Here is a 16,769-nt window from a genome sequence, read left to right as displayed (position 1 = left end):
AGTGTGATTCAACTTTTTTTTCAAATCTCAAATAGTTCTACTAAAATAATCTCAGTAATAAGAATAGGAGATGGACATTTTCAAACTTAGCTCATAATGTGTTCAATACAGGAGCATATCACTCTATAAAAACCAGCTAAATTAGAATGTCCTCTATGTAAAATTATTCTAAACAATCACTTTTGTTACAATATTTTGTACATGAATTGTTGTAAATTCAATGTTGTCATTGCATTGAAGAATAAATGATGGAATCTCATTTCCCACATTTACTGGAAGCTCTAGGATTTTTCAATTTTACTCTACTCTGGTTTCTATACGGCTAGACTATGTCACATATTCTTATATCAGAAAGTAGAATTTAACCATTCACTTGATGCTTTAATACATTTAAAGTGAAAACAGATCATTGAATTCAATGACAAATTAACCAACTAATGTGATTGTTTTAAAAACAGCAAGTTTGGTAAGTGAATACACACACCTGACATCACTGAATTCTTTAGGGACTGACATTAAGCCTTGATACCCTTCTTACATCATCGTCTGCTCCATTGTTTGACATCATGCCTTGCCAGAATAAAATGAGTAAGAACATGTAGTGAATGTTTTCCTGAGTCATCGTATTATTTCATTTTTAGTTTGCATTAATAACTACAGTTTGGTTGAGTGAAGGTTCAGAATGAAGAACATCACCGAAGTCACCACATTTGTGCTGAAGGGCTTCACAGACAACCTTGAGCTTAAGACCGTGCTCTTCTTCCTATTCCTGGTCATCTATCTCTTTACACTCACTGGAAACTTAGGACTAATTGCTCTAGTGATTGGGGATCCCAAGCTTCACAACCCCATGTACTACTTCCTGTGTGCATTGTCTTCTGTGGATGCCTGCTACTCCTCAGTTATAACTCCAAACATGTTAGTCGATTTTATTTCCAAAAACAAAGTCATATCATTCTTTGGATGTGCAACACAGTGCTTTTTGGCTGTTACTTTTGGAACCACAGAATGCTTCCTCCTGGCTGCCATGGCCTACGATCGCTATGCAGCCATCTACAACCCACTGCTGTACTCGGTGAGCATGTCACCTAGGGTCTATGTGCCTCTCATCATTGCCTCTTATGTGGGCGGAATTCTCCATGCCATTATACAAACAGTGGCCACTTTTCGCCTGTCCTTCTGTGCATCTAATGAAATCAGACAAATTTTTTGTGATATTCCTCCCCTTCTTGCTATTTCCTGCTCAGATACCCATGTAAACCAGCTTCTCCTTTTCTTGTTTGTGAGTTCCATTGAAGCTGTCACTATCCTGATTGTCCTGGTCTCTTATGGTTTCATTCTGTGCGCAATCCTGAGGATGAATTCACCTGAAGGAAGACAAAAGGTCTTCTCTACATGTGGTTCTCACCTAGCTGCTGTCTTTATCTATTATGGAACAATTCTCTTCATGTATGTACGACCAAGATCTAGCTATGTTTTGCAGTATGACATGATAGTGTCAGTGTTTTATACTGTTTTAATACCCATGCTGAATCCTATCATATACAGCTTGAGGAACAAAGATGTGAAAGAGGCCATGAAAAAAATATTTGGGAAAAAAACTGGTGTATGAATAAAACAGTTTAAAACTAATTTTTTTGTTTTTATTATTTTTAATATTACTATTATCATTATTATTATTTTATGATACAGTTTCATAGGTTTCTGGGATTTCCATTAACCCCTCCCCAAGACCCCGGACATGGTTCCCCTTTATCATTGCTAAAATACAGTTCTTCATTCACAGTTATATGTCCATCATTGCGGGCATGGATAATGGCAGAGAGTCCAGCATCCTATTGTCAAGATAGAGTAAACAGTTTCATTGGGAGTCCATCTTTGTCTGGAAGTAGAGATGCGTACTGCATTGTAATCTCACATCTGCATATGTTAGTTTCCATTTCACAGCTACTGTACATTCCCTTAAATGAAAAGTCACAATACAAAATCAACAATAGGAGGAAAAATAGAACTTTACAATGCCATGAAATTAAATAACATGTTACTAGATACGACAGTCCACATTACACAGCTATTGTACTCCCCTTAAATGAAAAGCCACAAAGCAAAATCAACAACTGGAAGAAAAAAGAAATTAACAGCACCATGAAGTTAAGTAACATGCTACTGAATGACTAATGTGTCGCTGAAGAAATGAAAATCAAGAACCTTCTTGCAGAAAATGATGCTACTGTATGATCTATGAGTCATTGCATAACTTAATCAGAAGAAACTGTTTTGAAGAGATGAAACTAACAAAAATAAAACCGTCAAAATCCATGAGATATGCCTTCTGCTGCTTTTTGTTGGTGAAATGTGTCTCTTCTAAACAACAAATAGATGGGTTTTGTTTTTTAATCCAGTCTACTCATCTATGATGTTTGAGCTTAAGGCAATTTCTTTCAGGGTAAGTATGAATGGTGGTAATTTGGTTTTGTCATTTTAGCAATGTATTGTTCAGCAATTTAGTCTTCTATCATGATTTTACTGGGATGTTCTGCACATTTGCTTTTGGTTTCGGTGGATGCTATTCTTCTTCCCTGTCAAGAGAACATCTTGAAGTATCATTTGTAGGGCAGGTTTGGAAGAGGCAAATTCTTTTAAGATTTCTTACTGTGGAAGAATTTTATTTCATTTTCTGTTTAAAAAAGATTTATTTATGTTTTATTGGAAAGGCAGATATACAGAGAGGAGGAGAGACAGAATATCTTCCTCCGATGATTCACTCCCCACGTGAGCGCAACAGCCGATGCTATGCCAATCCGAAGCCAGGATCCAGGAACCTCCTCCAGGTATCCCACATGGGTGCAGGGTCCCAAAGTTTTGGGCCGTCCTTGACTGCTTTCCCAGGCCACAAGCAGGGAGCTGGATGGGAAGTGGAGCTGCTGGGATTAGAACCGGTGCCCATATGGGATCCTGGCGAGTTCAAGGCGAGGACTTTAGCCACTAGGCCACGCCGCTGGGCCCCAAATTTTATTTCATTTTCAAAGACAAAATAAAGCTTTGCTAGATATGGTTTCTTAGGCTGACTTTTTTTTTTTTTCTTTTAGAATCTGGAATATGTCACTCCATTCCTTTGTATGTCAACTGAATTTTTTTCACTTGCACATTTAAGAATCTTTTCCTTATGTTCAATTGAAGAGAGTTTGATGATCATGTGTCTTGGTGAAGACCATTTTTCATCAGGCCTGTTGGGAGTTCTGTGCCCCGTCTGGATGTTGATTCCAAATTCTTTCTCTAGATTAGGGAAAATTTTCCTTATTATTTCATTAAATATATCTATAAAATCAGTTTCTCTTTTTGCACCTTCTGGGATTCCCATAACTCTTATATTAGGCCTCTTAATAGTGTCTTTCAATTATTGAATCCTTTTTTGGCCTGATCCAGCTCAGCTTCCAGCTTTTTGTTTGCTTCCCTCTGGTGACAGGAAATATATTCCAATCCTGAGATTCTTGTTTCTGCTTGTTTAATTCTATTTTGAAGACTCTCCACTGTACCTATAATTTGTTCTACTGTGTTTTTAATTTCTGGTATATCAATCTTGATTTGCTTTATTGCTACTGTTGCTTGTGTAACATATTCCTTAAATTCTTTGAACTCTTGTATGTGTTTCTCATTCTTGATCAGAAGCTTTAAAATTACTTTTCTGAATCCTGTTTCCCACATTTTCTCGATGTCTTCCTCAGTGAACTCTGCAGTTGGCATAAGGTTTTGCTCCTTTGCAGGGAAGTCTTCAGTAATATTCATTTTGCCTTTGTCTCTTCTTTTGCTCTTGCTCATTGTATTTCTAGTTATCAGATTCTTCTCCTTGGGGCAGATTTCAAAGTTGTGTCACCAACAGGTCTATTTTGACCTGTACGATGCCACAGTCAGTATTGTTTTCCTGTGGTACCAGTGCAATCCACTGAATTCAGTGAGTTCTCACGAGCTCAGCACATGCACAGTTCATGGTTGTCCCCTGTAGTCCTAAACTTTTGCCACAGTGTACAAAATGGTGACTAATGTGTCCCTACTAGAGTTTTGGATCCGTTGGCTGTCAGTTCTGAGGGCTATCTGGACCTGACTTGGGTGGAACCTGTAGAATGCCACATTGATGCAGTTCACTGAGTTAGAAATGAGTTCACTTCCGGCTCAGTTTATGCTCAGTCCTTTTCCTTGCCTTTGCCTCGTTAGGCAAAATGACACCCAAAACGGCTCTAGGAGGATGACTGGGCTGTGTAATCCACCCTGTTCTTATACTGCCTGTCTGGGATCTGCTGCTCTGTCTCTGCTCCTGGTCAAATCAAACAGACTGGCAGCACAGACAATTCTTTGTCTGGGTTCACCTCCCAGGCTCCCAGTGAAAGCCCCTTCCCACCTGGTTACTGGTGGAGTTCTGGCTGCTGGTGGAGTTCAGCTAGTTGTTAGCTGAATGCCACTGGAGTATCAGTCACTGCAACACTGCACTATTGTTTTGCTGCTTTTCTGTATCTGTCAGTCTCCAGGTAGCCCTCTGCTATTGTTCTGCCTTCTCCTATTTTCTGGAATGTGTCCTCTCCGCTTCATCCTGAGTAAATGTTTCTCTACCCATTTAAACGTGTCCTTACCCTATTCCACCATCTTGACTTACTAAGTATTAAGTTTAAGAACACATCTTTTTTTTGTATGATTGTGTACCAAGAGATTCTACAAAAATGTTTCACAGCAAGGAACATATTTCTCTACTCTGAATATTTTAAAATAAAGATGATCACTGATTTGCACCTATAGAAAACTATGGCATTTCATTGCGGGACTGGACCAGCTCAGCTACTGATTCTTGTGTGGTAATGGAGATCACACCCAGCTGCACACAGATGACCAAAGTAGGCAGCTAATCGGATCCAACAGAGGACCCTGAGCACCTCTTCTGAAGATGGAAAACAAGAAAGGTTGAACAATACTTGAGGCCAGGCTTGTACCCTCAAAATCTTGTCCACTTTGAGGTCTCCCAGGTGACATCAAATGACCACCTATGTCCCCAGGAGATGACAGAGCCTGTTTACAAGGAACAATGCACACACTCAGCCCCGTAGACACAGGGGGAAAACTGAGACTAAATGATAAATCTCACAAGTGCATAAACTTGCAGTTTACAGCATTCGAACAAGAGTTGACAAAGTACTTCACACACTTTACAGCAGTGGCAAGTACTCAAAGAGCACCATAGTTTTAGCAAGCCATATAGTTACAGTTGGAGAGTAGAAATCGTATGCAGGTCAGCAGAGAAATCCCAGATGATTTAGCATGGGAGGAAGGCATGAACTCTGCATCAGTACAGTTAGGGTGTTCTACTCCTGTAAAATCCAGCAGAAAACTTAAAAGGGGGACTAGCAAACACAGGCCTATAGAGAGCCTGGTCAGCGGCACAAGCTGAGCAGTTATAGACCAGCCCCTATTCCTGGATGCTTCAAACATTTGGATTAGTTACTGTCAGAGGGAAACATGTAAGTACAGTGGTCTTTATCTTTTGAACGCCTGAGAGACCATTAAGCTCACTCTAATGGAGGAAAAGGGACCACAGCTAGAGCTAAGCATGGAGAAAGTTGCTCTCCTCTGTCCAGAAGGGATTTTGTAGGCTTCCCTTTCTCTAGGAGAACCGCCTGGGGCTCCTGAGTGCTGATCAGATGTGTCACTGGACCCCATGGAGGATTCTGGCTGCTTCAGTTCCATGTGGAATATCTACTAGGATATGGCTGACCCCAGAGTTCTGAGCCTTTGAGGGCAAATTTCCAGTGATCCCTTAGGCAGCTGGAACATGGTCCTGGGTGTCCTTTGTGACAATTATGGCTGAAGTGTCCACTGCTTTTGCAGGGAAGGCACTTGAAGCCCCCAGGGGTCTTGCTAGACCAGGAGAACGTACCTCTTCTTATACCCCTGCTCTGCTACGGGACCCCCTCCTTATCTGTGATTAAGACCATGTGGCCACTTCTAAGAGCATGTCCAGGGTGCTCTCCGGTCCAGCTGCAAGTCTCAGGGGCTTTTCCCAATGTCCACAGCAATTAAGAGCCTGTAATTTATAATCACTGGTTAGAAGTGCTTTTTTAATTTTTAATTTTTTAATCTTTTACTTATTACTATTATTATCATTTTATCATACAGTTCCATAACCCGTGTACCCAGAAACGGTACATTTAGTAGAAACTTCTAAAGAGAAGAGAAAAACAAAGCTCCATTAGGAGGAACAAACTGGAGATTTGTAACTGAAGTGGCAATTCCTATCAATGATATGCTAGTAACTGGAATTATATTTCCAGAATATAATAAAACTCACTGACTACCATGAACAACAAAAAAAAAGCTAAGTCCACAGCCTAAACTCTTGAGGGTCATGGTTAGTGGATTTTTCAGCAGCACAAAGCAGCCTGCAATCGGATGAAATGTTGCCTCTTGAGTAGTCGTGATAGTTGCACCTACGTCTGTATCTCCATGCTGGCGTGCCTTGTGGTGCTGCCGCGGGACTAGCTGGCCGTGCACGGGCCCAGGGTGTGGGCCCTAGCCTCGTGCGCCACCTGCTGCTGTGCTACTTTCGTGTGGCGCTGGACTGTGACTTGTAGCTTACCTTCCAAATGATGCCATCTTTCCAAGGTGAGGCTGACTCTCCTCATGAGTCACTAACTACGTGCCAGCAGACGACAAGCCAGGAAGCCATGTTCCAGAGAACCACTAGCCACCGAATTATGAACAAGGGGAGAGCGAGACACAGAACTGCGGTTAAATTATTCTTCTTTAAGAATTAGTATTTATAATAATGATTCATTGTTATTAGTGTTTTATAATTAAATATTCTTAGTATGTTTACTGTCTGACTCAACTTTCTCACAGAATATGCATTAGGCTGACCTCAGAGTCAGAATTTTAAATTATACTGTTTGAATTATAATGATAAGTTCTATAATATCTGTTTAATGTTCATTACAGAAGACTCAGTACCTGACATGAATACTAGAGCAAAAAGGGATCTAAAGGCAAGTTTATGGCTGGGCCCTGTGCGATATCCTAGCAGCTAAATTCTTTGCCTTGAATGCACTGGGATCCCATATGGTCACCGGTTCTAATCCCGGCAGCCCCAACTTCTCACCCAGCTCCCTGCTTGTGGCCTGGGAAAGCAGTCGAGGACGGCCCAAAGCCTTGGGACCCTGCACCCGTGTGGGAGACCCACAAGAAGCTCCTGGCTCCTAGCTTCAGACTGGCTCAGCTCCAGCCATTGCAGCCACTTGAGGTGAGAGTGAGTCAGCTTGAGGAAGATCTTCCTCTTTGTCTCTCCTTCTCTGTGTATGTGTGCCTTTCCATTAAAAAAATAAGTAAATATTTAATAAATAAATAAATCTTTTTAAAAAAGGTTTATTACCACAGTCATTGTATGGTTGGTAAAGTGAATCTAAAAAAAAAATATCCCTCATGCCTCAGCTTTTATCCTAAACATGCTGGAAAGCCCCTAGAACATTTCTGCAAACAAACAATCATAGAGAACAGCTATGGAAACAAATATCTGATCATGTTAGCCATCTTAAACTTTTAATTTTTTTTAATATTAAAGCTACAAACAGCCAAAATGTAAATGAATGATGGTACAAATTATCACATCAGAGGTAAAAATAGAGACATAATGACATTTGCAGACACTGAAAAGATAAAATATTATTAGCAATCATATGTCCCTGCAATAGTTTAACTGGACAGAATAGATGTATTTTTTCACCAAAGGTTGTTCATAGTTGTTGGGTTTTTTTTTTTTTTTTTGTTTTTTACCTTCAGAATAATTTCATGTAATTTTTGTAAAATATTGATGAGGTGACATTGACATTCACCGCCATTGAAATAACATTAGTAAAATGCACGTGGCCTCTGTAAGGTGCTGCATAGACAAAGAAAAGGTGCAGCCATTATAAAACCTGATTTCAAACATACTGCAGAACTGTAATAAATGAAGCATATGAAGAATGCTAGGAAGAAGCATATGAATGAATTCACAAATTTGTATATAAAAATAAGCTGATTGTTGACAAAGTGTACAAGAAAAACATCGCTGGAGCTCTTCAGTAAATGGTGCTCCCAGCTGTAGGCCACTGCCTGTGATTGCTTGTACCAAGGAGAGTGTTACAGTGCTGGTAGATAAGCAGCCAGTAACTGGGGGGCCTTCTGGGCCTGGTGTAATACCAAATTTATGTTAACTATACCAGGATGCCAACACAGTTGCCTATGTATATATTTTTTAATATATGTGGGAAGAGATGCCATCATGGGGCAGGGCTGATGGGCCTAGGAATCCATGTACAAGTGTCTGTAGGCCCCTGGCGTTTTGGCAGGGGCCCAGGCCAGCATGTTGACAAATGGGGTCTAGGGACTCTGGCTCTGGCATGTTTGGCCATGTGCTTGTGGGCAGGGTCCCAGGCAACATGCTGTACAACCTGAAAACCAGGCTCAGGGACCTGCACTCTCAAGGACATGGGGACTGTGGATTGCCCAGGAAGGGGGAATAGGGACTTGTGAGACAGAGGCCCCTGAGGGAGAACATTACAGGTGGGCATGACTCCTGGGAATTCCCACCAACCACACCATCGCACTTGTAGGTAAATCAGGGGGTTAGGACAATGTAGCTGGGACAAAAGAAACCAGAAGTCCTTTCTGGGTCAGATCAATGTACTGCCCAGGAGGGAAACATAAGCTGTACCAGTTAGCACAGGCCATTGCCTACAGACACAATCAAAGTTAGGGTGCCTGTATCAGATCTAGGTGCATGCAAGGCGAGGATTTAGTCATTGGGTATCACAATGGATCTAAATACTTATTTCTAATCGGAAACAAAAACAAGTAAAAATCTCTACAATCATTGAATCTTGGCAATATGAATGCAAAAGGTAAAAAGAATTATACACAGTTAAAAGAAGCAAGTACTATATTTTAAAAGCAAGGAAGAACTAACAATGTTAAATAGCGAAGATTATGTGGTCCATTACCTACTCTAGGAGTTGCACTTAATTTTGCCCATTGAAAAATATTTACATGAAAAACCAAATACAGTTCTATGTAACAATCTTCACATGAATTAGCAAAAGTACTGAAAGTGAGATCAGTAGATAAGATATATCTAGTAATCATCCCAAACCTATAACAAATTAAATGAGGGGAAAAAACCCCACTTAGAATATAACACAATGATTTCTACCAAAAAATTTAAATGACACATAAAATTAAGATGATTCCAAAATGCCACGTGGAAAAATTTTTTACGTGAAGCAAATTTTTTCACTTTCCCTAGTAAAATTTTAGGGAAGACCACAAAATCTAAATTTAGCTTAAATTTCTTGCTAAACATATTTTCTTTATGATTAAAATTGCAAAACAAATATGATAAAACTTTTAAAATGTATTTTAAAAGAGGATTTCAAAACCATAGAAATAGAACAAAGGCAATGATTGCAGGGCCTGGTCTCCCAAGGATTCACTCCACAGCCTAGCTTGTTTTTCAAAGGGGTAACAGGATGTGCAATCTTGGCCTGATACATTTAGCTCCTGGCTTAACCACAAGTTCCTGCTTCCCCTTTATCAAGATGTCCCCGGGGGCCTTAGGAGCTGCTTGAACATTGGAAAAATACTGGGAGGAGTATAAAAGGCAGGCTAGACTTCAATAAAGTGGCATTCTCTTTGCAGGAATGGCCTAGTATGTATTGTCTTCTTTGTAATCCTAGCCCCTCTGCTGGACTTGGGGTACATGGTGATGTAGGTGTTGCCGACATTATTTTTTTTTAACAAAATTTCAACAAAAGTACCTTTTCCTGAAATTTGGACACATCACAGAAAGAATTTCTAGCTGTTTCACTGCGGATGATCAGCATCATGCCTACATTCCCCAGCACAGTGCCCAGGTAGATCAGCAGAAACAGCACAGAGAGGACCAGCTGCAGCTCCTCAGACTGTCAACCAAACAAGGATGAAGTCAGGCACGTTTGCACTATCCTTTTACCCATAGTATCCAAATGCTTTAGTCTCCTAAGAAAAAATTTCAGAATTGTAGTGTTGCTCCCACAGATGGAGGTTTTGCATGATTCATTTAATTTGAGTCAAACGTTGGTGTCTTACAATAAAAAGAGATTAGTTTTATTTTCAAATTTAATGCATTCACCAGATAATAATGTGTACTATAAATGGTATTTGGGCGTTGCATAATGAAATACATTTAGAATTAGAATTCCATGTTTTTACTGAAATATTTTATATCGTTAACTCATTTAAACCACATAATGCTATTATAGTTTGGTAGTTTATATGGTAAAAATGCAAATTTTTCTGGAGAAAAAAAGAGTACAGACAGCCTAATTAACTCATTCAGGTAGGAATTGATTGTTAAATGTGCAATTCAATTGAGATAGAATGATTCTAGACACTCCATCACTAATGCTCTATTCCTGCTAATGATTTTAATTTTTAAAAATTTTTTTACCTGTACAAGAAACCTATTGAAGCTAACATTGATGCATTGTGATTTTTTCAATTTTATAAAATTGATGCATATTAAAATAAAGTTTATGTTTAGTTGGCTGCAGTGGGATGTATTAAAGTTATACATAGCAATTTCAAATTAAATACAACATTAATTTTGGTTATACATAATACACACATAGCATGCATATTCTACAGGGTGCATTTCCATTTGCTCAATGTAATTTGTTCCCCAAAATCATGTTTTCAGTTTAAGTACTTTGCAGAATATGATTTTCTCAAATTGTCTATTTGTGTTTAAAACCCATGACATTAATTATGGTAGTAGCTAAATGATGTATGCGTGTATATGTATTTTTCTATGTGTATAATGTATTTTTCTAGTGAAGTCCTAACTTTATTTAATCTGAATTAGACCCCACCTATTTTTAGGAGAGTACTTACTGTAACCAAATATCGGTGCAAATATTCTTCTACACTTATCAGTTTAAAAGAACACAAAAACAAAATATGAAAGCCATTTGATGATTTGCGTGTTTCTGCTCTGCAATACTTTTTTGAGATGAATTTTTCTTATATTTTGTGAATTTACTTTGTTTCCCTCAAGCAGTAAACTAAGCTCTCAAGTTTTGTTTGTGTCCTATTCAAATGGGTAGCAGAAAGTGGCCTCAACAAAAGCAGCGCAGATGTCCAGTGGATGTAAACGCAGCAGGAGGTGCCTTGTCTCCCTGGCGTGGCAGGGACCTGATGCCTCAGCAATTGCTTAACTGATGCAGCACTTGCTCACCCTCTCAGGCCAGATTCCCCCCAAAAAATGCTTGGCATGATTCCAAGGAAGAAAGTACAAAGACTGAATAAAGTTAGGTTAGATTTTAAATATGTTTTTTTTTTCCTTTCAGTAAAAGTCACCAAATGAAAAGTCAGATGACTTGATCTGGAATGATTTAAGTACTTTAAAAAATCTTAATTGTTTTATAATTGATACATAACTAGGAAACCAGTTTATGGGGGATACATGTGGTATTATATACATGCATACATCATGCAAGGATCTGATCAGGAACTTTTCAAGTAGTGTGATGGAGAAGCCACGTGCACAGTAATGCATCTTTACTCCATCACTGACATCATCAAGAGTGGAACCAATTTGTAAAGAAGCTATATTCAAAAGAATGATATATCATGATAGCATAGATTTGTTAAGATAAACAACAACATTCAAATTCATGTCTCTCTGCTCTGTGTAACTCTTTCAAATAAAAATGGAAATAAAATAAAATACAACCATTATCAACTCAAAAGGAGCAACATCCCATGGTTTAGGTGCAGTGACACTTCCATATTGAGCCAGGTGTCTCTGGATACTTTTGGTACAGAAGAAAAGCATGTTTTCTGGATAATGAAATTCCTTCTCCAGCTGCCGCATCATGTTTTTTTTTTTTTAAGTGTTTCTCAGAATAAGAGAAAAGTGTTGATTACCACCAAAGTCATCATTTCTTCATCCAGATCTTGAAGGAATGTTTGCTCTTACCTTACACATTTAAGAAAGATTGTTTGTATTTATTGAAAGACAAAGTGGTAATGATGGAAACAGAGAGATCTTGCATCAGCATGTTCAGGTACTGGGACACACATCACCCTGGGCTGTAGCAGGTTAAGCTCCTATGTGGGTAGCAGTGACCCTGGTAGTTGAGTCATCATTTGGAGTAGTTCTCCACATACAATTTAATCTATTTTGCCCCAGTTTTATGATTTGTAAAATTCAGCATTTGAGACACTTACTGAGACAGTGCTCAGAGACCATCCATGACCTTGAGGAAAAGCAGCTGGAAACTGTGGTGTGAATGACACACCCATAATGTGAAGCCCCAAAAAATCAATGAAACACACGCAAAAAAAAAATATTGCAGCTAGGTGAAATTACAGCTAGGGTGGTAAGAGATGGCCTCTACACAGAAAATAAGCACACAACTTCCTGTGACAAGGTAGTCTCAAGGACAGAAAAAATAATTCAAATTCAGGCAGTAGGAGAAAGTTAGCAAGAAAGTTACACGAGTTCATATCTTACAATCAAAATATGTAACAATTGAGGATAAGTTCAGATAGGCAGGGAGTGAGGTTGAGCAGGATGGAGCTAATCTGGGTACATTTGTTGTATCATATTTTGGTAAAGCTGAAGAGCAGTTCCTTGGGAAGAATGGTAACAAGGTGAATGATGAAGTAGACTCCAAATGGATTTGGTGTTCAGTGTCAGTTAACAATGGAGAGAGAACAGATGCAAGGTGTATTCAATTTTTAGAATATCGGTAAATTGTAAAAGCTTTGTTTGGACACATGAAGGATGACTCCATCATATGAGATGAGAATTTATTTATTTCTAGTACATCACTGAGAGTCAGCATGTAAGGACAGACAATGTCAGTTATGTGTGTAAAGCTCCTTTAAAATCAGCACATAGGAAGCTATATCGCCGTTGATACCTAGCCATCAGTTTATTTGGAAGCATAAACAGCTGTTGATAATTTGACATATTGCATTACACCTTTACATATTGATTTACTGATTTTAAAGCATTCATTCATTTTCATTTGAAAGGGGTTATAAAGAGAGTCTCAGAGAGAGAGAGAGAGAGAGAGAGAGAGATTTTCCAGTTACTGGTTCAATACCCAATAGCTACAATGGCCAGCACTAAAAGAATCAAAGCCAGCAGCCAGAGAAGATTCGTCTGGGTCTCCCCTGTAATGGCAGGAATCTGACACTTTGAGCCATCCCCTGCTGCCTTTTCAGGCCATTAACAAGGATCTGGATGAGTGGAAGAGCCTGCTTCCACTGGTGTGCTTGAAGGCCAAGTGTGTGGTGGACAGGATTTGGCTGAGTTGCTACACCCATTGGTTTGCATAGGAGATGGGGGTGGAGACAGAATTGACCCAGCAACTGTCACCACCAGTTTGGGCATAGACTAAAGTGAATAACAAAATGAGCCAGACCCTGTATGAGCAAACACACAGAAGAATCAGGTCTAGGATCACCTCAGATGAGGTTTCATTGGAGATTCTCCCAGCTGAATCGCTGGACTCAGAGTGCCAATCATTTGGAGAACTGCAGGTTCCATGGTCTGACTGGAGTTCATGTGTCAGAACTGGGCCTCCTCAGTGGCTTAGACATAGCAGTGGACAGCCTCCAGATGCATGTGGAGGATATGGCAGCCCATTGGAGCCTGCATAGGACACCTGGTATCATAACAGAGACAGGAGGGCAGAGCAAATTCATCAACTACTCCATCCAAGCATTGACGGTGAATATCTTGGCAAATGGAGACTCTGAGGTGGACTATGTCAGCCAGTGGATCCTGGAAAGTTTTCATCATGCTTGGAGCGACAAAACTGACAGTGATTCAGAACTATCAAAAACGCTTGAGCAGGACCCTCCTAGCTTGTGCCACATCAGGACCCTGGAATGACATCAGGTGGCCATCCCCCATCTCAGGGTACGGGGTGCTTGTGAGGCTGGGTGCAACTTCTGCTGATATATCCAGCTTTCTCCCAGATAGCAAGACAACAAAAGACTGGAAACAATCATCTCACCCATTTTTGTCCAATTCTTAACCCTTCATATCCTAATCAACTATGTAAACATCATCAAAAGCAAAATTTAAAAAATTTAATGTATACAAGCAAAATTGCCATACTAGGATTTGGTTGTTCTTTGTAGCCCTGGATGTAATGCTGGTGAACACAGTCTTTCTACTTTTTACTTTGTTGAACACTTTATTTAGTGGAATATTAAGCCTTTGATTTTAAAGTAGCTTAAAAATATATCATTGCAAAAATTTCAAGTGTAATTAAAAGGATAAATAAAAAGGAATTGGAGCATGATATGCCTCAGGTCAGCTTCCCACATTTTAATTTTTATCATATTTGTATCATGTGACATTTTGGTGTTTAACATGACTCAGATTATTATATGTTAAGGTATGCAAAGACATATTACATAAATATAGATATGTTACAAATACATTAAAATGCATGTAATAGGAAATCAGTAAAGCAAAATAGTTAAATTTTTCATTTTGCCAATAGATAGCATAAAAATAATTGAAAAATCAATTTAATCATCTAAACCACTACCTCAAAGAAAAGTTGTTTAAAAAGTTATAGATGTGTTTCACCGCCTTTATCAGCACAAACTAAATAAGGCATTGGCTAAAAGTAAAAATAAACATAAGGAAAATTTATTTAAGAAAACAATTGAATATGGAAAGAGCTTATAAGTTGATGAGATGTCATAATGCTTTCATAAGAGAAATGAGCCACATAGTACATTGTTAAAAACCGACTGCTTCTGTCTAATCTTTTTCTAATTGTAAACACAAATGAGATTCTCCACAAACAGATTCTAGGCAAAAAGACTCTCAAATGAAAACACATCAAGGGATTTTCAATATAAGATTATAGAGCAGAAACAAATAGCATATACTTAAAATATTTGAACAATTTAATAGTTGTTAGTGAAATTTTTAAAATTATATTTTTAAAGAATTGAACATTTATTGAACAAATGCACAGTGACTGAACTAAGGGGTGCTTCCCTCCGAGGATAGCATAAACAGCCTCCACTGCCTGGCGGGCTCTTTCCAGAGTGAGACGTGTTCGCTGTGTCTCTAGCAGCAGAACCTGAACCGAAGGTGGGCGCAGCCAGGAGGCTGCAAAGCCTTCCGATGGCAAGGCTGCTTGGGTGGCATCGCCCCTCCCAGGACATGTCACATTTCCGTCTCTGCTGGCGGCCTGACAGCTTGTACTTCTCATGGATGCCTCAAGTCAACATTTTCGTGGCAAGCTTCCCATTGCTAGCAAGGGGCATGCTCATGCTATTAGAAAAGGAAAAATGACGTTACCAAGCAGCGTTCCTAAGGCAATGGTTTATTTGCTCTTGGCTGTTTTTCTGTCTCAGCAGTGAGTGCTTTCTGCATGGAGCGGGAGTCGCGGCCCTCAGCACCCCAGGGACTGGCTGAGAGGACGGTCCTCACAACCTAGCCACTGCACCAAGCGTCAGCAGCTGTGCAGACGCAGTGTGACATGTGCTGGGGCAGGGAGCAAACTGCTGGCAACATGATTCTACATGAAGCAAAACGCTCACTTGTGATCAATGTAAATGGCTTAAACTTATTGATCAAACGTCACAGATCAGTAGATCCGATTTAAGAAAAAAATGTATCTGTTTGTTGCCTACAGGAGACACATCTCACCAACAAAGATCGCAGAGGGCCCATGTGGTAGCCTAGTGGCTGAGTCCTTACCTTGAATATATGGGCACCGGTTCTAATCCTGGCAGCCCCACTTCCCATCCTGCTCACTGCTTGTGGCCTGGGAAGGCAGTAGCGAACGGCCCAAAGCCTTGGGACCCTGCACGCATGTGGGAGACCTGGAGGAGCTCCTGGCTTCGGATCTGCGGAGCTCTGGCCATTGCAGTCACCTGGGGAGTGACTCATCAGAGAGATCTTCCTTCCTTTCTCTCCTCTCTATATATCAGACTTTGCCATAAAAATAAATAACTCTTAAGAAAAAAAATCAGCAGAAACTATGTATCATAGAGTCTGATTTTTTGCTTACTTTCATCTCTTCAAAACACTTTCTTATTAAATTCTTCAATGAGTCATAGATCATGCAGTAACATAATTTGCTTCAAGAAGGGGCTTTATAATAACTGTGTAATGGAGACTATCATATCCAGATGTGAGGACACAGTGCAGTATGCATCTCTAATTCCAAAACGATAGACTCACAATGAAACTTTTTACTATAACTTTACAATAGGATGATGGACTTTATGCCGTGTCCATGGCCACAGTGATGGAGATATGACTGTTATGAAGAACTATACTATAGTAATAATACAGGGGAACTCAGTGGGAGGTGGGGATTGTGGAGGGGTTAAGGGAAATCGCATGGCCTATTGCATCTTGAAATGATAATAATCATAATCATAACCATAAAAAAATAAAATTTAAACAAAAAATATGAAAAAGCTCACTCTTGAGTCACTAGGAAATAAAAACTGCTACTACTGTCAGGCTCGACCCCATGGCTAACAAGCACAAAAGGAGAACTGTTGCCATGACGGCAGCATGCCTGAACACTGTACATTATCCATGTATTTGATCACACTCAGGAAGGAACGCCGAGGTGCTAAATCCAGCCAGTCAACTTACAAGCGTTTACATTCCTCATTGTGTCAGGATGTTGCAAGTGGACCTTGACCTTGGGGATGTG

At 39.6% G+C, this 16,769-nt stretch overlaps 1 protein-coding gene across 1 annotated transcript; it reads left to right on the top strand.

Moving 5' to 3' along the window:
- Positions 1 to 682: 682 nt before the first annotated feature.
- On the top strand, positions 683 to 1,612 carry LOC121172254 (olfactory receptor 5T2-like). The gene has a single exon (XM_041004106.1). It carries the CDS (start codon positions 683 to 685, stop codon positions 1,610 to 1,612), a length of 930 nt encoding a protein of 309 aa, XP_040860040.1.
- The last annotated feature ends 15,157 nt before the right edge of the window (positions 1,613 to 16,769 follow it).

This window comes from Ochotona curzoniae, unplaced genomic scaffold (genome assembly GCF_017591425.1).
Source record: "Ochotona curzoniae isolate NIBS_2020 unplaced genomic scaffold, NIBS_Ocur_1.0 scaffold_3171, whole genome shotgun sequence".
Classification (NCBI taxonomy): Eukaryota; Metazoa; Chordata; class Mammalia; order Lagomorpha; family Ochotonidae; genus Ochotona; species Ochotona curzoniae.
The sequence above is the reverse complement of the archived record's forward strand: the minus strand, read 5'-3'. Positions and strand labels throughout refer to the sequence as shown.

Excerpts from the sequence above, each read along its gene's own strand:
- LOC121172254 (XM_041004106.1), top strand. The coding sequence starts at position 683 with ATGAAGAACATCACCGAAGTCACCACATTTGTGCTGAAGGGCTTCACA.